General features: G+C 33.5%; 1 protein-coding gene across 2 annotated transcripts in view; it reads right to left on the reverse strand.

The window, feature by feature from the left end:
• Window positions 1–20074: 20074 nt before the first annotated feature.
• Window positions 20075–24298, reverse strand: part of LOC145292955 (biogenesis of lysosome-related organelles complex 1 subunit 2-like) — a 32012-nt gene continuing 27788 nt past the window's right edge. For both annotated transcript variants that reach the window (XM_080139167.1, XM_080139166.1), the window contains exon 5: window positions 20075–20815. In XM_080139167.1, coding sequence (XP_079995293.1) covers window positions 20784–20815 — 32 coding nt within the window. In that variant the 3' untranslated portion in view covers window positions 20075–20783. The remainder of the gene's footprint in view (window positions 20816–24298) is intronic.

Raw genomic sequence — 24298 nt, forward strand, 5'->3', positions numbered from 1 at the left:
GCTCTACCACTGAGCAATATCTCCAGATGTCAATAAATCTGTTTTTAAGAAGAAAAGTTTATAAATTACAGTTATTTAAGTGAAGTTACATTTTCAAAACAATAGAAAAATCTGAATTTCACATGCTGATAGAGCATTGCTTTCTGATAGGCAAATATACTATTCAAGCAAAGCAATGGCTTTATAAGTGTTACTTGTACTTTGCCTGTTGGAAACAATGGTTAAGCGATGGTATGCTGGTTTTAAGTATGTGTGTACAGACACAAATGGTGTTGAATGCTGAAATTGCCCGAATTTAGCAGTTGTCCTAAAAAACAAAAAACGTCCACAAACTTCTTTTGTGCGATTGTAAATTGTTCCATTTCTTTTTTTTTTTTTGTATCTGTTCTGTTGTCGTAAGACTATCATCCCAGGCATTACCTCTGCCTTGATGAAGGAGCAGTGTAGTATATATTCATTCATCATATATACAAGTAAAAGTATCCGATCGGAATATCTGTTCTGTGGCATTATACCATCCTCCCAGGCATTTCCCCCTTCTTGGAAGAGGGTACTGTAGTATTTGTTCTGTTATCATTATACCATTCTCCCAGGTATTACCTCCTCATTGAGGAGGAGGTGACAGTGTAGTACATGTTTGTCATATATGCTAACAAAACTATGTGACTAGTGGGATATATTATTGTTAATTTCATCAACGATTCCATGGTCGGCATTTAAGTATTAGTCAATTTACTTTTCAAATTACTTGGATATTATGAGAGAAGATCATTAGAAACAATGTATTAAAATTCAGGAAGAAATTTTGGTCAAACAACACTGGATAAAATACTAACACATTCTCCAAATTACACAAATTTCTTTCCTGTCATGTCTACCATATTTTCTTATCTGTCTCACTTATATCTTGTTTTTTTTTTTAAAAACAGGTCTGAATCTATGCATACAAATCGTCAACACCTACAAACTCTGAGCATACAATTTTTCCTATTGCTTGCCTGAATGAACTAAGCAACTTTTCTTTCTCATATTTTCTGCTAACCTAAAACATAAAGTCAATCAACACTAGACTGTTTACTCGCAGTCATATTTCTAATCCACAGCCAATAAAAGTTAATACATAGTGTATCACAAAAGTAAGTACACCCCTCACATTTTTGCAGATATTTAAATATATCTCTTTATGGGACAACACTAACAAAATGACACTTTCATGCAAAGAGTATTCATACGCTCAAAAAACACTCGTCTAGCTGAAAACACTATCAATAATTCCCTCCACTCTTTATCTGTGCCTAAATCTAAACGTAGATTCCATGAACAAAGCTTCTTTCTTAGAAATGCATGCCTGTGGAACTGTCTTCCGTTTTCCTGCTTTCCAGCTGACTACAATATGGTTGTCTTCAAGTCTAATGTAAACAAGTTTCTGATGAGCCGTTCCACTTAAGTTGACAAATTTACTGTATTTCCATTATAGACGATTACTATATTGTCCAATTGACTACTGTACACTCTTAACCCTTATCCTCGAGTGGCCTCTGGGCCTTGTTAAGTGTTGTGTCGTGGAACAACAGTGAAAATAAGAACAATCAAGTCGAGGTTCGGTTAAGGAACAAGTGTATTAATAATAATTTACAAAGATAGAAAATATATCTGCTGGGTACTCGGCTAGCAGTTGAAGTGCAGTCGCATCTCTCTCACCGGTGTTGGAATTACTAGCGCTATTTATAGTGCTAATCGGTGTAAATTCCTCTGTTCAAGGAAGGCCAGTATAACATTAAGTGGTGATGCCTATGTAAAAAAAAAAAAAAAAATCCTGATTGTCAGACAAGTCACAAAATAACATCAGTACAATATCCATCCGCTGAAAGGAAATAGTTCGTTATTGCTGCACATTTTCATGATCAATATGAGGGCTGAGACTAAATAAGTGCAACCCTCTCTGGACCTTAATTCCTCTGATTTTTATCTGGTGTAATTTCAAAGGTAACTATCCTGGGTGCCTGGCATTGCCCGGATGTTTGGAGGTGTGTGTTGAGCAAAAAAAAAAAGGGGGGAAGGTAATAGGCAGACAGGCTCAAATCCGGGACACGAAGGCGGAAAAGAAAGTGAAAGAAAATCTGATGTCTTACCCCTACTCCATGACGTGACCATAAATTCACAACGTTAAAATTAGGCAAAGTCAATCCAACCGATACTATGACTTGCAAAAATGGTTTGCAAAAAATCAACACCGCCTTTTAGAAAAGTGCCCAGTTGAGGGTGAAGGAATTAATGTTTTGGCCAATTTTTCGATATTTGTCGTCCGAGACATCAAGCTTCAAAATGATACCAATCTCATGAAAATCCATCGCCTCTGTCGAAAGTTTTAGGTAGACATACATACATACATACATACATTTAAACAGACAGGTGAGATTTATATTATAGATGTCTGTCAAAACAATCTTTAAACTATTCCTGAAGTGAAGAAGGCTGTAAGTGACAAAATCAGTTTCAAGGAGTGTATCAGAGTTTTTGACAATTTTGCACAACATATAACCATCCATTGATAGCCTTGAGCCCTTGAAGGGGCATAGGCCACCCACAACTTTGTAGATGCTTTTGTAGCGAGGAATTCTTTTTTCAGAGAAGGTACATATAGCATCTAACCTTCCCAAATGGTCACCCATCTGGTACTGGCTAGGCTCAAAATTGCTTAACTTCGGTGATCTGGTGAGAACTGGTGTGTCAACACGATTGTGCTGTACACAACATATATAGGTTTGCATATTTTGGGCATATCATTGGGCAGTGACAGAGACTGTTGAACATTTATGTCGACAATTTGGTGGACAAATCAGTTATCGACTGAAGGTATACATACATATATATATATATATATATATATATATATATATATATATATTTGGTTTTCAAAGGAGTCACCACTTATCAAGGCCCGGAGGCCACTTGAAGATAAGGGTTAATGAGTGTATGGTAGTCAATGAAACAATATCATAGTAATTTTTAGAAGTGGAAATTTGTTAGATTGAATTACTTAAGGGGACGTTTCATCAAGAACTTATTTATGCTGGACTTGAAGATGACCATATTGTAGTCAGTTGGAAAGCTGAGAAATAGAAGAGAGTTCCACAAGCGTGTAGTTCTAAGAAAGAAGCTTTGTTCATGAATCCGTGTTTAGGTTTAGGCACAGATAAAGAGTAGGGGAAATTATTGATAGCGGTTTCAGATAGACGAGCATTTACCATGAAAATAATGGTAGAGCAAAAACAGGTTTGCAACGTTTCTTCTGTGGGAAAGAGGTTGCAGGGAAGAGAAAAGGCCACCCCTACTAAGCTACGAAATTTATTTTGAACTCTGCTGATGTGGCAACAGTAATCCATCCTAGGCCATACTTAGCTCTTATACAGGTAGACAATTGCATCAGAAGTGAAATATTTATTGGAGCAGCAGAATGATCCCACCATCGTGCCAAATATTGTAGGATTTCAGAAAGGATTCTGAAGTTTATAAACAATTCCATGGGCAGCATTTTTTAGAAATTTAGATTGAACATACAGGGTGGCCCCCTCCCCCGCTAAAAACCGTCCCTCCCCCTCCTCTGAAAACCTCTGTAAAATATTTAATAATCAAGCAATTGCTTTATTTTAAGTGTTTGAAGAAGAATCATTGCAAGACAGATTAAAATAGAATAGTTTTAAAAATAACACGGACAGAAAGAAATGACAAAATAAATGGTGACTATGCAAACACATTTTAAGAGAAAATCTCATAAATACCCAGAACCCCCCCGCCCCCCAAAAAAAACAATGTTTTCAAGATCACCAGAAAAATGATCGGCTCTTCCTACCACTTCAGAACGTACCTCACTCCAAATGCAATTCTTTTACCTTGTTTAAGAGCCAAATACGTTTTAAGATTGAGCACTGTTGCTACATCTGGAGAGTAGCTGTTCAGAACACCCTTCCTGCCCGGGCAGGGTACAAAACCAGCTTCACAATCTGGTGAGCGATGTCCTTTTTTCATACCTGCTACTTTTTTCTCACAGAAGAGACGTTACAAGTCTATCTCTGCTCTATCTTTATTTTCATGGCAAGTGCTCGACTGAGCTTTAATTTATGCCCTCCCCTTGTAAAACATTCACAGCAACTCGCCTAGCTACAATCACTGTCAACAATTTCCCTCATTCTCAATCTGTGCCTAAACCTAAATGAAAATTCTAGAAGCAACGTTTCTATCCTAAAACTGCCTGTCTGTGGAACACAATACTGTGGAGCTACTTTCCAGCTGACTATGATATCGTCATTTTCACGTCCAATGTAAACATGTTCGTGAGCTGTTTTCTTAAATAATTAATTTCTACCCAATTTTGACTATTACCGATCATCACTGTGTTGTCTCACCTGACATTAACCCTTATCCTTGAGTGGCCTCCAGACCTTGATAAGTAGTAACTTCCTAGTAAAAATAAAAAAAAATAAAACAAACTCATGTACAGGTGAGTCCACAAATTCAAGATTCATGGAACAAACTTAAACGCTCAGAAGTAACAGAGGCATTTATTCAGTGCCAGGTCAGAAGTTTGCACATTGTATGCAGGTGTGCTTACTTTGCACAGATGCACATTTCGAACACATCATTAAATGACAGTAAAGAAAAAGCTGTTAGATCTTCATAACTGAAACTTGGTGGATAAGTCAGGCAACGATGAAGTTTATTTGTACTTTGAATTGCAGAAAGGATTTGAATTTTATTGACAATTCCATAGTTAGCATTTTTTAAAGTCAATTTTTGTGTGTGTGTTGGGTGGGGGGGGGAGATCACCCTAGAATAAAACTAATCCAAGAGAACTACAATGGCTTGAGTAGATAATCAAGATTCCTCCTCCTCCTCCTCCTCCTCCTCTTTATCCTCCCCCTCCTCCTCCTCATCATCATCATCTCCTGCTAATGCCTCATTTCTGTAGGGATTCAGCTTAACACATATTGTAGCAATTGATCCCCAATGAGGATTACAGAAGCAATACATTAAATTTTGCTACCCCCCCCTCCTCACTATCAACATTCCTAATAGATGTTATTTGTTTATATACCCAAGCCTCCATTACTATAAATAAATAATGTTTGGGTGTGGGTGTATACATGATCTCACGACTCAGATCAGTTTTGCAACCCAGAATTCGTGATTGAAACTTGGTAGACGAGTCAGGCATGGAATGAAGTTTATTTATACCAAATAAGATTCCGTGGGTGGCATTTTCGGGGTAGGGGGAGATAAGTATAATATACTATTAAATAGTTCTGGCACAGGGTGAGTAGGTTCTGTTTGTACCAAGTCAGGATACATCCTTAACAATCACTTTAGGTCAATTTTTTTAATATGGAATCACCTTGTACCTGTCAGGTTGAGGAATAGTTCTCTACATTTCTAGATGGTCTACCTTCATAGGCTTTACCTTCTTTTGTTGCGAAGGAGGTAATTTCTTGCTAATCGTTTGAAGCGCTTTACTAGCCCCACATGTCTTATTAAGACGAATGCAGACAGAGCTGCTCAGACATTTGTGTGAGCAACTTCTCTTGTGTGCTAGTTTTAAACTCTCACTTTCCGAGATTGTGTCATATTTTCTTGCAGTGGGTAAGTAAGGTAAATTCCAACTTTCAGATACCAGAAAAAAATACACACAGGTAATGGTAAACAATTCTGCATCTATAAACATTTAAGATATGGAGTTATCTCCCTTAAATTTGAGTTTTTCTTTTCTATTAGCCTAGGTGCCTGGCGTTGCCCGGGTGTTTGGCGGTGTATGTTGAGCAAAAAAAAAGAAAGAAAAAAAGTGAAGTGGTAGTAGGCAGGCAGGCTCGAACTCATACCACAAAGAAGGAAAACGTGAAAAAAAAACGTAACGTCTTTGCTGTTGCATCCATCACCAAACTAAAAGGGGCAAAGGTTTAAATTAAGGTTAGTCAATCAAAAAGAGGGGATTACTTTTGAAAAAAATCGACCCCTCCTTGTAGAAAAGTGCCCAGTTGATGATGAAGGAATTAATGCTTTTAGCCAATTTTTCGATATTTGTCATCCGAAGGGTCAAGCTTCTAAATGATACCAACCTCGTGAAAATCTGTTGCCTCCGTTGAAAGTTTTAGCCATACATACATACATACATACATACATACATACATAAATACATCTAAACAGACAGGTGAAATTTATATTATAGATGACTTTTATAAATTGGACTGGATTCAAACATTTTAATTATATTATAGATTGGTTAACTTCACCGGCTCACTATTGTTTTGCAAAGTTTGCTACTTTATCAATTTACGTGATTTTTGGTGTATGATATTTTCTGTTGGTTATATGTATGTAAATCTTGCAGATTCTTCTTTATTTTTATAAGAAATTTAAGTTTATAGAAGGCAGAACAATGCAAAGGTGTGATGGATAGACTCAAACTGATGCAACTTAAGGTATAATGGTGGAAGCAGCTATGCAGTTTCACTTTTATTGATGTAATTCATTATGTGTATATGTATAACCACACACACACATATATATATACTAGCTGTACCCTGCCACGCATTGCAGTGGCTCAATTTGGTGTAATGGAAAAATTTAATAAAAAGAGAAAATGCATGTTTCTTATATTAGTACAGCAATCCACTGCAAAAAGTGAAAAAGAAGGCGAAAATGAAAAAAATGGTACCCTTGCAGAATTTTATCTGAATCCTCGGGAGTTTCTGTCAACCAACAATCAGTGGATGAAGCAAAAATGTTGAAACACTAAATGTTTTTTTTTTTTTGTTGTTGTTTTACAAAAATGTGAGTTAGTAATTAATATTTGGTTGATGGCGGGGGGGGGGGTTACTATACACAGATTCGAAAAAGTTGTCCAAAAACAAATAAATGAAAGCAAAGGTAAGGTAAGTTACGTTTCTACCTAATTGGATAATTGTTTAGTGTTTTTATGTAATGTAAAATGTTTAATCGGCTTGAAAAACAGAAATGGTCGTGGACTCTGTTGAATACGTTAAGTTTGGGAAAGTAAGGTGAAAACTAAAAACTATACAAAACAGTGTCTAGAACTCACCAAATATATGTTACCATGACATAGGCTGGCATAATCGGTGGGTTTCTGACAGTATTTTGTACAGTTTTTTAGTTTTAACTCACTTTCTCAAACTTAAAGTAATCAAAAGTGTCCGTCACCATTTGTAGCTTTCAAATACACCAATAAACACTGTTTTTCGAGCCGACTAAATGTTACATAAAATGAAAAGGATTTGTATTACTAAACACAGATACAAATAAGTCGTCAAAGAATAAATATATATAAATAAATGTTATCAAAGGCAAGAAAAGTAAATGTTCTACCTAACTGGATAAGATTTTAGTGTTTTTATGTAATGTATAATCGGTTCAAAAACATTCAATGTTTATCGGTATATCTGAAAAATACAAATGGCGGCAGACTATATCGAACACGTTTAGTTTGGGGAAATTTTGGGAAAATGAGTTTAAACTAAAAAACTATACAAAATACTGTTAGGAACTCACTCAATATATGTTACCATGACGTAGGCTGGCATATAATCGGTGATTTTAAACTTTTGCTCGATACAGGTGACGACTTTTAAAAGTCCCTTTTAGTGATTACCTGGTTTGAGGATATTTGTACAACTAAACGGCAAATCTGCTCCAAAAAATCCGGTATTATTTTACTTTAAGGCCCGTTTCACGTTCGTATATAACAAAATATTTTATTGTAGATTTTGGTATGCTAAAAACGAATCTGCAAACCGTTTCCGTAGCAAAAAGAAAGTTTTCATGATATTCATGAAATTACTTTTTCGAAAAGTGGGTGATCACTTTTCAATCTAAATTTAACTTAGAATGAGCACCCACTTTCTGGCCACCTGAGAGTGGGGCATTTTTTGTGTGTTTCTTGGCTAAAAAGGTTTTTGCTTGATTTCTTTTGCATGGTAATAACCCCTGAACTCTGGGACTATTTTCCATTTCACAGTCGTAGCCTTCGTTTACGCTATGCGTGAGCATAAACGAAAGCTGTTTAGCCAATAAACATGGGAAAAAATCCCCCCTCTCTCAGGTGGCTAGAAAGCGGTTGCTCATTTTAAGTTAAATTTACATGGAAAAGTGATCGCAACTTTTCGAAAAAGTAATTTCTTCATATCATAAAAACTATTTTTTTGCGACAGAAACGGTTTGCAGATTCGTTTTTAGCACACCAAAATCTACAAAAAAAATTTTGTTATTTATGAACATGAGACGCATGGCCCTTAATGGAAAATTATATCAAAATTCTGAGGGAAAATAGTTTTCAATAAAAACAGCAAATGAATTCGATAGAAAAAAAATGGATGCTATCTTTTTTCTTCTTTTTTCTGTGTGTTTCTTGGCTAAAAAGTTTTTTGTTTGATTTCTTTTGCATGGTATTAACCCCTGCACTCTGGGACTATTTTCCATTTCACAGACGTAGCCTTTGTTTATGCTACGCGTGAGCATAAACGAAAACTGTTAAATATGCACTCGCGTACCAAACTTCCTTGTCAAAAAACCTTTAAGCCAATAAACACGAAAATAAATAAATTTACATCGAAAAGTGATCACCCACTTTTCGAAAAAAAATTTCTTCAGATCATGAAAACTATTTTGGTATTCCTTGGGCGTTGAGTTCCATGGCGACCCGCAGAATTATTTAATGGTCGTTCCCTTAGTACCCCCCCCCAGTCAAGGCTAACGCATGTGCACGTAACATTTTTTATTTATTTACTCACGTGGCGGAGTTTCTATACTGATAGGTTTTTTGAAATTTTTTCACTTGATTATTATGGATTGAACACTAACCAGATTATGAAAAAAAATTGAAAAAAAAAAAATCATTTCAACATTTGAAAGGGGTACTCACTTTTTAGTTACCACGTTCTGGTAAATCGGTCACTCATTTTTTTTTTTTCGAAATACGGAAGTGTCTTCGGGAGATATAAAATGGTCGCATGTTGACAAAGCAATGTATCGGGAGGCGTACGGGATGGAAAATTATTGGTAAATTTTTAGATTAGGTCCACCTCCTTAATTTTCTTTTAAATGACGACTTGTAACGGTTTTTGACTATGCTGAATACGAAAATCGCATTGAAATTTTGCAGAAATAAGTAGTTATCAAGGTATAAAAAGTTGTATTATGCATTGTAATCTTTGGCGGCCATCTTTTTTACGCGCGTGTATTTGTTTATGACGCGTGTACACATGTATACATGTGGTCAGTTAAAGGAAAATTGTGGAGGTGGACGCAATCTAAAAAAATACCAAATTATTAAACATTTCTCCAGCATGTTAGTGAAATTTATAATACTTTTAAAAAAATTTTTTAAAAACTAAAGTTTTGAAAAAAAACCCCAAAAAACTCACCTTTCATAAAAACAATTTAAAAAAACAAAAAAAAAACACCCACAAACTGACTTTTAACTAAATAAGTAAAAAAAAAAAATATAAAAAAAACTCGAAACTTTATTTTCATAAAAACAATACAAAAAGTCATGTTCAATCTATTTTTTTTTCTTTGAGAAACAAATATATTTCTGACTTACAAATGTGGTAGAGACTCATATTATTTTTACTTTCTATGGTTTTGATATACCGCGTTTTTATTGGTTACAAAATGGGTGACTGATTTATCAGAACGTAACTAAAAAGTGAGTACCACTTTCAAATGTCGAAATGATTTCTTTTTTAAATTTTTTTTTTTTTAATAATCTGTTTAATTAGTGTGCAATCAATAATAACCCAGTGAAAAAAAATTCCAAAAACCTATAAGTATAGAAATTAAGCATAGGAGTGATGGTTGTACAACTACGCCACTTACGTCGCCTTTCGCACTTTTACAAACATTATTTACGTTAACTCTTTTCATAAATAATTTTTTAAAAAAGTAACTAAACCATTTATTGATAATTTGTCACATGTACAAACATTTATTTATTTATTTATTTATTTACGTAGGCTTAACTCTTTTCATGAATAAGAAAAGTTTTACTCTTTAAGAATAATAAAAGGAAAAAGTTACTAAACATTTATAAAAGGAAAAAATAATTTCTCATTTTTCATGAAGGCCATATATATATATGTTATTTTATATACAATATTTATATATAGAATTTTCTTACTTGTGTCGGGCAGTCGGGTAGTGTGTCCATGATGCTATATTTCGGGATGTTTTCCCTTCGTCAGGCATGTGTTTAACTTTCAAACATGCATGGCAGGTTTTATTGTAGATGGAGCAGGTTCACAAAAATTTGAAATTAATTTATCTGTTTCAGATGTATTATTTATTAATATCGAACACGTGTTGTTACTTGATATTATTCTTTATTTTTTATTTATCTCTTTTTAATATTGGTTGATTGGTTGTTTTTGTTTTACGGCATATCAACCTTTTTCAGGTTATTTAATGCCGAATCTAGTTATTTTGAGGAACGATTTTTAATGGAGTATATATATATATATATATATATATATATATATTTTTAAGTCAGATTCTATTTAACCCGTAGTTGGGACCCTAATAGGTACTACCACTCCGGGTCAGAGTGGACCTGGGAGCAATGGCAATTAAAGGGTGACTCCACACTCCCTAAGGCCCGCAAGGTGGGGCCTCGCCATCGGATATAGTTTTAGGTCATATCCAGGACCTTTTAATATTGGGGAATTCTGGGGTGCACCACTTCTTTAAAAGAAAGTCAAGAATTTAATTTGCCTGGTTGATGGGATGGGTGTATGGGGGGGCGATTTTAACTGATAATTTAGTAATGGATTAAAATTAATTTAAATTTCAAGTAAATTTCATGGCTGATAGAACAATAAAAGAAATCATAGAAATGAACACTCCTATCAAGTCATGACTACCGGGATGAGAATAATCTAGCCATGTTGATTAAATATAGGGTTCACTTCAAAATTATATACAGATTTCTGAGACTAACAATAAGCACCCATAAAAAGTTGGAGGTTACGTCGGCCAAAACGTTGTGAGAATAACATCGAAGATGTGAACAGTAATCCATGTTATCGAATCCTTATCTTAAAAAAAATTCCAAAACATAATACAATTTTTCATTTCTTTGGTCGATGTGCACTGCTTGTCCAACCGAAGACCTACCTTTAGAATGTTGACTTTTAAGGATATATAGAGGTAATCTGGCCTGCTACGAAAGAATATCGCCTTTAAATTTATCATTGATAAATAGTCTTTTTTAGTATTAATGCATTTACTATGCAATGTTATTTTCTAGTATTTTGAATCGTCCGCCATGTTTGTTAATGAAAAGAAGTTGTTCATGGAGTATGTGCAAACGCTGTTCGAGTTTTGCAGCAGACGACAAGTGAACTACTTTTACTGAATAACTGTAATTGAAGAAAATCTCCCTAAAAAAAAAAAAATTCAACGAGTTTGCTTTTAAATTTTTATTTTTAAATAAAGAAGACTTACTTGCAAAAAGTTGCTTTTTAGGGGTATTACCCCCAACTGCCTCATGCTAAGAACGGCTTTCGGAATAAACACCCAAACCTCTCCTGTTAAGAATGGTTTTCGGAATAAACACCTTTTGCAGGTAAGTATTCAGTGGGACAACCAGTCCACATTGACCCCATTTTTTTTTTTTTGTTTCTTTCTGTATGCAGACAATTTTCTTTTCTTTTTTTTTTTACTTTTCGTTTGTGCACAACTTGCAGTTTCTCTTAGCTTCCAGGCAAGACTATTACAGAAAAACATAGGAATGATGAAAACATGCAAAACATTGACATTTCTGGATACAGTCTCCTTGAATTGTCTCCCCTATTCTGAAGGAAGTTTTTAAAAAATGAAAATAAAAAAGAAATATATCCAAAACAACAGTAATGCACCAGCAACAGAAATCTTAATCTTAAATATATTTTCATTTCTCTGTCATCTATAGATTTATATCTCACCTGTTTGTTTAAATGTATGTATGTATGTATATATGTATGTATGTATGTCTGCCTAAAACTTTTGATAGAGGCGACGGAGTTTCACGAGATCAGTATCGTTTTGAAGCTCGACCCTTTGGACGACAAATATCGAAAAATGGGCTAAAAACATTAATTCCTTCACCCTTAACTGGGTATTTTTTTACAGGGAGGAGTCACTTTTTTTGCCGATATTTTCGAAAGTCATCCCCTCTTTTCGATTAACTAGCCTTAATTTAAACCTTCACCACTTCCGGTTTGGCGATGGACGCAACAGCAAAGATGTCACATTTTTTTTTTTCCACATTCTTTTCCTCCTTTGCTGGACAGGTTCGAACCTGCCTGCCTACTACCACTTTTTTTTTTTTTTCTCACCTTCAAACACCCAGGCAACACCGGACACCCAAGCTAGCAAGGTTATAATTGATAATTTACAAGGATTGCGGCAACACATATATATATGTGGATAAATAAAAGAATACTTCTATAAATATAAAACTGAATGTATGTATCATGTTTGTGTGTTCCCTATAAAATAAAAAGGTTAGAGAATCTACATAAAATCTAAAAATCTGATGTGAAAATTACTGAGTGAGACAACAGAAATGTGTTCTTGAATATCGTGAAGTGTACCCGTAAAGGAGTTTTGAGCATATAATCCTCTATAAAAATTTTAATTATACAATATTTTTATAAAATTTAAGACGTATGAAATTATATGAGAAAGACAATGAAAATGATCCTGAATCTGTAAGCATCCCCCTAACCTTAGGGAACAATAGAGGCTGAACCTTGTTTAAAGCTTCAAATATATTCTATTTAGATGAAATTTATATCATATGCATAAAATTCTCTGGAGAAAATGATAGAAATGATTCTGAATATATATATTATTCCTTAATTGGAATTCATTTTTGAGATGAGCATTATATATATTAATTCATTTTTATTTCAGACTACTAGTCTCATCTTTATTAGTTGTTGTTTTTCATCTTTTATTGGATTGTTTATTCACAACGTTTCTGCCAACTAACTAGCGGTTTCAATCCCACCCAAAGCGTGCCAGAGGTTAATTGGCCAAAAATGTGGTGAGACGACAACAACTATGGATGGCAGTGATGGCTGAGAATGCAGTTAGGAGATTCGAAGTTCCTATCCGTCGTGGTTACCACCTGACGAAGGCCAGAGGAATTAGTTGGCCGAAACGTTGTGAATAAACAATCCAATAAAAGATGAAAAACAACAACTAATAAAGATGAGACTAGTAGTCCGAAATAAAAATAAATTAATGATTCTGAATCTCTATGTTACCGTCTATGTGCCAAAAATCTACATGCTCCCACTGCTATAAAACTTCAACTACATACAATGTGCCTTCAATAAGTTTCCAGACTTTTTGTGCTGGCACATTTTTGATAGTACACCCATGAAACTCTAGTCCCCTTCGAAGTAATCTCCTCCAGCTGTAATGCACTTGTTGTACCGTTCCAACAACTTCTGGAAGACGCCATAGAAGTCCTCGTGTGAGCGTGTCAATGACACTCGTCACAGCCTCTTTCATCTCCTCACTTGTCTTATAATGACATCCTATAAGGTTTTCCTTGAGCTTTGGTAATAACCAAAAGTCACAAGAAGCAAGGTCTGGATTATAGAGAGGATGATGAACTGTCTTGATGTCCAGCTTAATCAAATAGTCTGTGACAAGGATGGAGCACCCTTGGGAAAAACTTGTGCAAATCTTCCGCATTTTCAGTTCCTTGCAAATAATTGTGTATACAGTTCCCACACTGACATCAAACTGTGCACTTATTGTCTCTAAGGACACACAACGACATTATTCATGACATTATTTATTTGGTCAATCAACTCTGGTGTTCTGACTTCGTTACTCCTCCCACACCTCTCATTATCCCTCACAGACTTCCTACCTTTCTTGAATCTCTTATGCCACTCAAAAACTGATGCTCGATTCATGCAAGATGGTCCCAAAGCAGTCTGAAGCATTCCATAAATTTCTGTGACATTTTTTCCAAGTTTAAAACAGAATTTTATTGCATATCGTTCTTCTAAAGTGTCTTCACGTCCAGATTGAATTTTTGAAATTCACCAGTTGTAACAGTCAGGATTAAGTAGGGTGTACTTCAATTCCTGCTGTATCTGTTCATTTGAACCTGAAATCCTAAAAAATTGGTCAGTCAGTCTCATAAAATGTATAGCATATATATACTGAATTTTCAAGAGTCTACAACAATTTTAAATGCCTGTACAAAAAAGTCTGGAAACTTATTGAAGGCACCCTGCATGTTTGATTTGAAAGAAATCCAAACCATATGTATAAGACATAAATTTAGAAATGTTTTCCATCATTTCAGCTTCTTCTGACTATAACAGGGACTGAAATAAGAGGAGGAGTGGCAATAAAAAATAAATAAAAACGAACATTCAATCGCGAGCAAATTTGAGTATTCCTGACTTTATATTTAATCGATAAAAACTGTATATATTTTCAGGTAAGGCTTTTAGCCCAGTGGTAAAACATGTTTTTTGCTAAATAGCAGTCATCAACATGACTTGACTTTTGGCAAGAATGAAACACGCAAGTACTTTTTTTTTTTTTTTTGCTTAAATATTAATCCTTTACTGCCAAATTGTACTTTCAAGTTGCCTTTCATAAAGGAAATATTTCTTGTCAGCCAAACTGGTCTTCAAAGTACAGGTCAAACCCTTACATTCAACAAGTGAATGAGAGGTTCGGTTATGTTTGTGCGTCAGTTGCATGCTAACTTCCATCACGTGTGGGTTTCGTGATTTAAAAATTTATCTATTGCATAAAAAAATTCTGGCGGTAAAAGATTAAGTTAATTTTGTCCGTTTTTATTAGCAATAGTAGCAATCTAGGAATGTCACCACTATATTTAAGTGATCGAGTTTTATGCATATGCATGCATTAAGTCGCCCCTTCTGACATTCAAGGATAACTTTTATGTAGATAAAAAATTATTTTTAATATAAGTAAAATAAGTGCGTTCTGTCAGAAGGGACGATTAATTCATGTATTTGCATGCAGGGGAACAAAATATCCGTTAGATTAAGGAATTTGAACATGGTGATGACATTCCTATGCTACTAACTATTGGTAATGAAAACAATAACAATATACTAGTTGGGCCTGTGGAAATTTCACAGGAGACTCATTCATATGTAATATATTGCTGTTGACATTCTGTAGATGTTCAGTGTAAATAGAGACGCTCTTATATTATAGTAACGTTTTTGTTAAACTGCAAAATATTTATCTAAGCGAGCACGAAAACCCTTCAAAGCCCGGTCGTAAAGTACGCTTAAATATGATATTTTAATTCTTGCAGATTTTATATATTTTATTATAGAGATAATTTTCTATCGATTTTTATATGTTATAAAGTTGCGATTTCAAAAATAAAAAAATATATCCATATGACTTCGGTGCACTAGCTTGAATCAGAACAGAAATAAAAACTTATATATATAAAGCTGAACGTCTGTGTGTGTGTCTGGTCACGAATAGGCTCCTATATGGTTGACTATTATAGAAAACTGATCACATATAATGATAGAAGATGTATCGAGACACAGGAATGGGTATGTTTGATCTGAAAAATAAATAAATTATGTTTGTTGCTCCTTTGTTATTTATTTTTTCAAAAATCCGATTGCTGCATCGGAAAGGCCAGTTAAAAATACATAATATACTTTGTTATTTTCTTTAATTTAATCCCTTTTTTAGAATTTATTAGACAAAATTTAACTTTTATTTTACCGTGCCAATAAATATGATCATCACTGTATGTTTCTTGGAAAAAAAAACACGGAGATTTCTTTTTTCCTTGGATTAAAAAAAAAGAAAAAAAAATTGGTGGAAGGAAATAGAAATCCTTAAAAGTTAAAGAGTAAACATCTGGATATATAATTTGTTAGTATCCTTCTGGAGTAAAAACCATTTGGAATTCAAGGACCACAAGTTAACTAATTTATATATCGCCATGTATTTGAATTCTGGACAATCTTAATCATATTTCTTGTGTATTAGTGGCCTGGCAAGACTACAGAGGAGACAACCAAGCAAAAAAAAAAAAAAAAAAATCTTAAGCAAAATTCATCCCAAAGCAACAAAACTGAAGCTGGCCTGCCTGCCAGGACACTGTATATACAAATGTAGGCAAATTTGGGCATGTTTTATTGGTTTGAAAATATAGGTTATTTTTGCCAATTGTCATAAAATATTAACCATAGAATAGTATTATAATCTTCAAAAAGCTTTCAAATTTTTATGTAGTTTCATCCCATCGAACCAAAGATATGAGCATTTCAATATTCAATTTGGCCAGCAGTGTGTGTATGTACGTATGTATGTGTATATATATATATATATATATATATATATATATATATATATATATATATATATACCACCTTGTTTGGCAATTTTATAAGTACCAAATCTCAGCAACTATTTGTCAAAATCTAAGAACAGAAGGCTCGTTGGAAAGGTAATGACCTGCAGTGTGTAGTGTGCTATGTGACATTTGCCCTTAAGGTCACACATGATCATCCAGCGCCTATTTTTAGTACTTTTTTAACCTTTAGAAATAAGCAACCAATCATAAGAATTTTACAAACTAAGGTTTTTGAACAGCCTTTAACTTAATTCATATAATAGTAAGTGTAAAATTTACCCTTTATATCGCATATTAAAGGGAATGTCCATTTTTCCTAATTTTTTGTCAATTTATTTTTATATACTCCACTTCACAGTCATAAAATGTTTCAATTATAGTCATTTGTTTTTCCTAGTTTTGCATATGAATTACAAAATATCTGATATCTCCCCTAAAACTTCTGGCCTTAGAGGGAAAACTTGCTAATATGATCTGAAATAACAGTAAGAGGAGATTTAATTCCAAACTTCATTATATCATTTTAAATTATTATGTAATTAAAATGAAGGAGGGGTACTGGGTTTCTTTCTTTTTTTTTTCCCCCCCAGACGGGCATCCATACATTTCTATTGTAAATGTTTGTATAAATTTTACCATTTTTTTAATTTAATTATTTTTCTATGTTCCTGTTTTTAAATAAATTTTTTTTTTTTTTAATTTTTGGCCAATATTATATAAAAATTATGTTATGCTGAAAGTTTCACATTCTTGCAAGCAAGGAAATTATTAAAATCTAGCATATAAAAATTATGCGAAATCTGTAATTTAAAGAAAAAAGTAGAAATATTTTTGCTATTATAATTTTTTTTTGTGAAAATATTAAATAAACAATGCTTAATTCAATGGTAATATCGGTAGTTTGAGAAATTCATTTTTCTTCGAGTTATATCGAATTCATTAATACAGATATTAGGGACTTTTTTCATAATGTTGCTGTAAAAATTATTTATTTTATTGTTACAAATTACGATGCTTTATTTATATAAAAAAAGCAAAAATAAATTCTTGCGTTTTTTATTTACTACTGAAAACCATAACTTTAGTAAAGGTATTTTTTGTTTAAACAAAATAATACATTTTCACTAAGATTTAAATAAAAATAATTAGTTCATTATATTCCGTGATCATTATTTGATAAATACTGAAAATGTTATTAAAATTGGTTAATTTCCTGATTTTTCATGAATTTTCATAATCGAAACCATTATTTTAATTTACCTATCATCGGTAAAGCCATTTTTTCTATGTCATCACTCAGATTATATATATATATATATATATATATATATATATATAGGAGCAAACAGTTAATAAAATAAAATAAAAATTACAATTACATTTACCAAAATGATCCAAGATGGTAAAACTCAAGTATATTGTAAATATTAAAGAATTAATATTTATAAAGTTATCAAATATATATATGAAAGAGTAATGAGAGATTTAGGTATGTGTATATGTTTATATATTTGTATGTACAGGATACCATCTTTAATCAACCAACCATTATGAATTATGGAAAACAGCACTTAAGCATAAGAGTAAGCAATGTGGGTTATATTTAGATTCATGCAAAAAAGGTAAAGAGGGGATGGAACCTCTTCATGAAAATTTTTTTTGTGAAATTTTAATGAGTATTAGTCATCAATTAATAAACATGACCGAAATTTCAGTTTGAATATTTTAAAGGGTACATTTTCTATTTTATATATAAACTAGCAGTATTACCTGGCTTTGCTCGGGAGGTTGCTTTGATGCCTTTTTTATGCTTATTTTAATCTGTATCTTTGGGAATACCACTATTTTCTTTTTTTTTTCTTTTATCACAAAATTATTTTAATAAATTTTAGTTATATTGACACCTTACTGATCAACGTAGCCCCCACACAGTGGATGCAACATACCATCAATAATCCAATTTCTCTTATTTGTCCCCTTAGCAGCTATTCTTCCAGCTCAAAACCAACTACTTTGGAGAGGTTTTAGGGGTCATGATTTCTCGAACCGTATGCGAAAGAAACCACAGGATTAACATCGACTATATTTGTTGTAAGAATTTATGTGGTTGTCACTGTATAGTTCAACAATTAGTCAATTGTGTTGAAAGATTCCTTATGTTGCCGGTCAAACTACTTGTGCTTGGTTGTTGGGGGTTATGTTTTATTAAACCGACATATAAGAAACCTTTGAATCACATTTTCACTAAATGTGTGTAGACTGTTTTGCAATTTCTTCAGGATCAGTTGCTTGTTCAATGAACGTTCAAAAACAGAAACATAATTTACTTTTCACTACTGAAAGAACACGTAAATTTTCAAGTTTTATAAAATTCTTTGCAGTTAATGAAAATAGAGTTTGAACCTACAGACCATGTCATGCAAAAAAAAAAAAAAATATGTTATCTTACCCACAGTAGAATTTTCACAGCCCGTTGTTCTATCATTGTTGCTAAGTGACGACATGGAAAAAATGGCTTTACCGATGATAGATAAATTAAAATAACGGTTTTGATTATCGGTAATTATTGGGGGTATTACGAGACAAAACTTAACCAAGATCACTCCCAGACTTATACACTAAAGTTCTGTAAATTTTAAAGAAAATCTGTTCAGCCATTTTGGAATCTATAAGGAATGAACTCACACACACACAAAGTTGCATTTGTATAATTGCAGAGATATATAACCATAATTATCTATGGATGTGTTTCATCATTACCACGGCTCATCAGCATGGTTGACTTCAGCTAAATTCAAATCTTCAAGGATAGAAGCTGCACTCTGTGGCCCTAATCATTAGGCCATGAAGCTATACTTGAAATGTAAGAACATTTTGCCACACATGTTTTTTTGCCTTTATTATTGTCTTTTATGATAAAAACAGCTGAATGAATTCAGCTATATTGCGGTGTTGCATTTAACACAAATGCTAGCAGAAAAGCTATTTATTTCCCTTAAGCTGTGTGGGCCCCCATATGAAAAGAAACTGGAATCTTAGGAAGATCGCCATCATTCCAGTAATTATAAGAACAACTGAATTCACAGGAAATAATTTCAAAAACTACTTGTTGAATATACACTGTGAACCAAGTGCAAGTGATATAAAACAGGAGTTAAAATCTTAAAAAGATCTCTTGGAATGACTGAGAGAGTGGGTGAATGTCTTGTGACGGGCATACATGGAAGCAACCAAGTGTGTGTGTGTGTGTGTGTGTGTGTGTGTGTGTGTGTGTTCTCACATGACACACCTTGAGGTACGAGAATGCATTTGCCCAGGAGTGATATAAAAAAACTTGAGTCATTCATCAACGACATCGTAAGTTATTGTTAGAGTTCATGTTGGTGTTACTGGTTGAGTCCATGTCAACATTACTGTTTGAGTTTGTAATGGCATTAATAGAATAGATAGAATCTATGTCAACGTGAGTAATTAAGTCTTTATTAACGTTGCTGTTAGATATACGTTAGTGAACATTCAGCGTCAAGAGTTTCTCTTGCCTTTTTTGTTTTTTTGCCATAAATTTGGCATTCGGTACTAAACAAAATGATAAGAGACATGTATTTTTATGATAGAAAGAAAAGCAAATGTAAATATTGTGCAAAAATCCAATTTCATTTTATTTTTCAGAAATCAATGAAATATTAAGAATTATATACATCTTCTGACATGAGCGATATTGATGCAGATTGACATTTGCATTATATATAAATAATAAAACAATTTCTTCAACAAACCTTAAAGCTCACAAAAGCATATTCCAGGTTGAATATAAGTTACAATACTTTTTTTTTGTAAATATTTTTTTGCTTTAAAAGTCGATTTCAGTTAATAATTTAAATTAAAAAATAATCTTTAAGACATATCACATACATTTTTTTTCCTCCAAAAATGAAAATAACTAAATTAATAATGTCCAAGAATAAAAAAAAAGAGAAACAAAAATTACCGAAGTATTGAAATTAAATTGAAAGTAAAAGAATTAAGTAAAAAACTGAAGGAAATAACAGGAATGAATTTAGAATCGATTTTTTTTCTTGTCAAGGGAAGATAACTCTGATTATGTTGGCTTTTTTTTTCAATTTGGTCCACCATTCATGTTTTTTTTTTTTTTTTTACTGCTTTTGTTTTTTTGAAGTAGGTCAGTTTCATAAACAGTCTATACTGGAAGGAGTTTCTTGAGACATTTTTTTCCTTTATCTCAAATTTAACGCTAAAAAATATGCAGACTGATCTTTGTTCCTTGTCAGATTGGTACAATTATGCAACGAGATGAGAAAAACGAATCGGACGTACTCATTTATCACCGTTTCTGTAAGGTCTTAAACTTGGACTCTGAAAAAGAAAATAGAATAAAAATACTTATATTTTAACAATAAGTGCAGAAGTGTAAAGACAAAAAAAAAAAAAACAGAAAGTGCAAAATATGCTGAACTTTTTCTTTAAATTTTATACAAGGTTATTATTAGAAACTTTACAAATTAAATTCAAGGTTTTTTTTAAATTAAAATTAAAAATTGTGCTAAAAACCTTGAGGAATTTAATTTGTGCAGTGCAAAGCGATTTGGAAACAAAAAGAATGGTCATCTGACTGGAGAACATCAATATTCATCTTCCAAAAGAGGTGACATATTTGAATGCAATAACAATCAAACTATTGCCTTCATTAGTCACAGTAATAAAATCATATAAAAAATCATAGCAAATCGGATGCGGAACAAGTTAAGTGCCGAAATAACAGATGCTGGTTTCAGACCAGGAAAAGGAATTAGAAACCAAATATTCAACCTAAAAATCATACTCGAGAAAAACAGGGAGATAGGAACAGATATTTATTGGTTTCATTGATTATAGAAAAGCTGTTGACACAGAGGTACAGGAAGTCCTTAAATGTGATGGCAGATATGGAATTCCCCATACACAATCTCATCAGAAACCTATATAGCTCCCAGAAAGCAACAATGAACAACTCATGGAATGACAGACTTTTTTGAAATTGGCCAGAGTGTTAGGCAAGGATGCATATTGTCACCCCACGTTTTTAATATATATATATATATATATATATATATATATGCCGAACAAGTAATACGAGAAGCACTCGAACATCACCCAGCAGGAATCAAAATTGGTGGAAGAACAATCAACAACATGAGATACGTTGACGATGTAGTTCTGATTGCAACATGTATACAGGAACTACAAAACTTAACCAACAAGGTAGAAGTTGGCAGTGAAGCAGCAAGACTCTCCCTCAACATCAGCAAAACAAAGTTAATTAAAGTAACACAAGCACCAAATGATGAACACTAATTGTGGACAATCACAATATTGAAAATGTAGAAGATTTCAGCTATCTGAATACAGTTTTCACACCAAAGAAATAAGACGGCAATGATTGCGCTAACCAATATTTGGAAAAGATAGATTCATTTCATAATGCACAAAGAACCGACTTCTGCAAGTTTTGGTATTCTCAATAGCAACATACGGAGCAGAATGTTCGGTCTTGAAGAAAGTTGACAAAAGGAAAATTGCTGCTTTAATAAGAAATTGTGATTTTTGGGACATGTGGCCAGAACAGATGGCCTAGCAAAAGATCTGCTCTTTCGTACAATCTCTGGCAAAAGACTATGTGGAAGACCAAAACCAAGAATGCCAGACATCGTGGACATTAGTATGGCCGAGTTGCTCAGAATGGCGCCGAACCAGAGTCAATGGTGACGATTCGTGAAGAGTGTCACGGCTGGTCAGTAGAGAGAAACAGAGAGAGATAATTAAAAAATAAACTTGGAAAGTTATAAAAATGCAATTTGGTTAGGAAATTTTGAAAATGCAATTGTGAGGTAGAACTTGGGATTATGATGCAAGTTGACTGTCAATGAGCAATCAGAAATTTGATAAATAAATGGTATTTGCAAAATATATGAATTAGGATTTATTTGAAGAATGTATACGAGGTAACTTAGTAGACAAAATGTGGTACATCAGAGCAAAAGAGAAAACCGGACAAGTTTATTTTAAGCCAGATACAGACAATAGGTCGCTTGTCTTTGCAGATAATTGAGTGACAATTAAGTCTGGTTTTTGTGCGTTCGCATAAGTAAACAGAAGAAAACCCTTTGCAACAAAAACAAATTGTACATGTTTTCCTGCTTTATGGTGTCTTATGTGTACAAATAAATACTAACCAGAAACTATTGATCATCCAATAAAGCAATTAACCAAGAAAAAAATAAGGACAGATCAACAAACTATGGACAATTATTTGACTTTTAGACCCTTTAATTAGCATAGATTACTCTGCAATATGGCCTTAATGTCAACTCGGTAGGAAAACTATAATTTCAGATCTTTGGAAACTCTGAGATCACCATTTAGTTACCATTACTCTCAGGTCCACTCTGACCTCAAGTAGTAGTATCTGTTAGGATGGCTAAATAGAATCTGTCCTGGGCACGACACTAAACTGCTTTGAACTGGTTCTTCATCTTAGCATGGTTGTTACAACTTTGATGCGGTACTTGGTTTCTCTAGTTCCACAGATGCATCACTTTTCTAGACAGTAATGTTCGTGACCCATTTCCCAGATTAACAGGACCAGCAAGCCTCATTTCTAGACATATTTCTGACCACAGAGATTTGTGTAACAAATGACCATTGCCCACTGATCATGTTGTAATAATGATAGACATTACCCTAAACTCTTGACCCCAAATTAAAAAGCCATTGTCCAAGACGACAAAGTACTGCAAGAAAGCTGACTGAGAAGCCATCAGGGATCACATCAGAGATGCTCTATAGGGTAAATATCTTTTCACTTCTTGTAAAACAGTGTGCAAATGAGAATGGTTCAAAGCAGCACTTGCAGCGCATGTTCCCACATGAAAGTTCTATAGCAAACCCATCTCCAATGGTTTGTTTCTACTTGCATAGCTGCCATTGCTTAAAGGCAGTATGCACACCACAGATTTATTTGACCAGTAGAAATAAACAAAAGTATGTAGAAGCTAGAATTGTAAGAGTGAAATAGCCATAGCTAAGAGAAGATATACCGAAACCACCAGATCAAGTTGCAAAAATTAGGAACTTATGATTTCTGGAAAATTTATGACAGTAAAGTAAATAATAAGCTATCAACAATTCCCCCATTATTCAACTATGAAACTGTTTACACACCAACTGAGAAGGCTAACCTACTTACTTGACGATTTACGTCCAACTCCACTTTGAACTCAGCAAACCACTCCCTCCCAGATTTTCCCTTGTGGACAGAAACCATACTTGATGATCTGAAAATTACCTTCCCAAGTTTGTGATATAAAAACCCTAGACATCTCAAAAGGTGTGTGGATCTGATCTCATCCCAGTCACACTATTAAAAAAAATGCTCCACTGAGGTTGCACCAGTTCTCTCTAAACTCTTCAACAATTGCATTACTGAATCTTGCCTTCCTGACTGCTGGAAAATTGCTTCTATGATACCAGTTTACAAGAATTCTGTCGAAAAAAACTTACCTAAATTATCACCCCATTAGCCCCCTCCTTCTCTTCGCCAAAATCTTGGAGTCCTTAATCAAATACTAGTCCACCACCCCATAGATACTAAATTTCTTTCCAACCAACAGTATACATTTAGGCAAGGCCATTCTATTGCAGATATCCTAACTAATCTCTGAACCTATATACCATACACTGAATAAGGCAGAGGAAGCTATGGCAGTAGCCTTAGATATATTTAATGCCTTAGACAAGGTATGGCATGGTCTTCTCATGAAAATTAAATCATATAGTATTACTGGATGAATACTTAATATA

Source organism: Euprymna scolopes, chromosome 14, assembly GCF_053919585.1.
Source record: "Euprymna scolopes isolate OS-2025 chromosome 14, ASM5391958v1, whole genome shotgun sequence".
NCBI classification, from domain to species: domain Eukaryota; kingdom Metazoa; phylum Mollusca; class Cephalopoda; order Sepiida; family Sepiolidae; genus Euprymna; species Euprymna scolopes.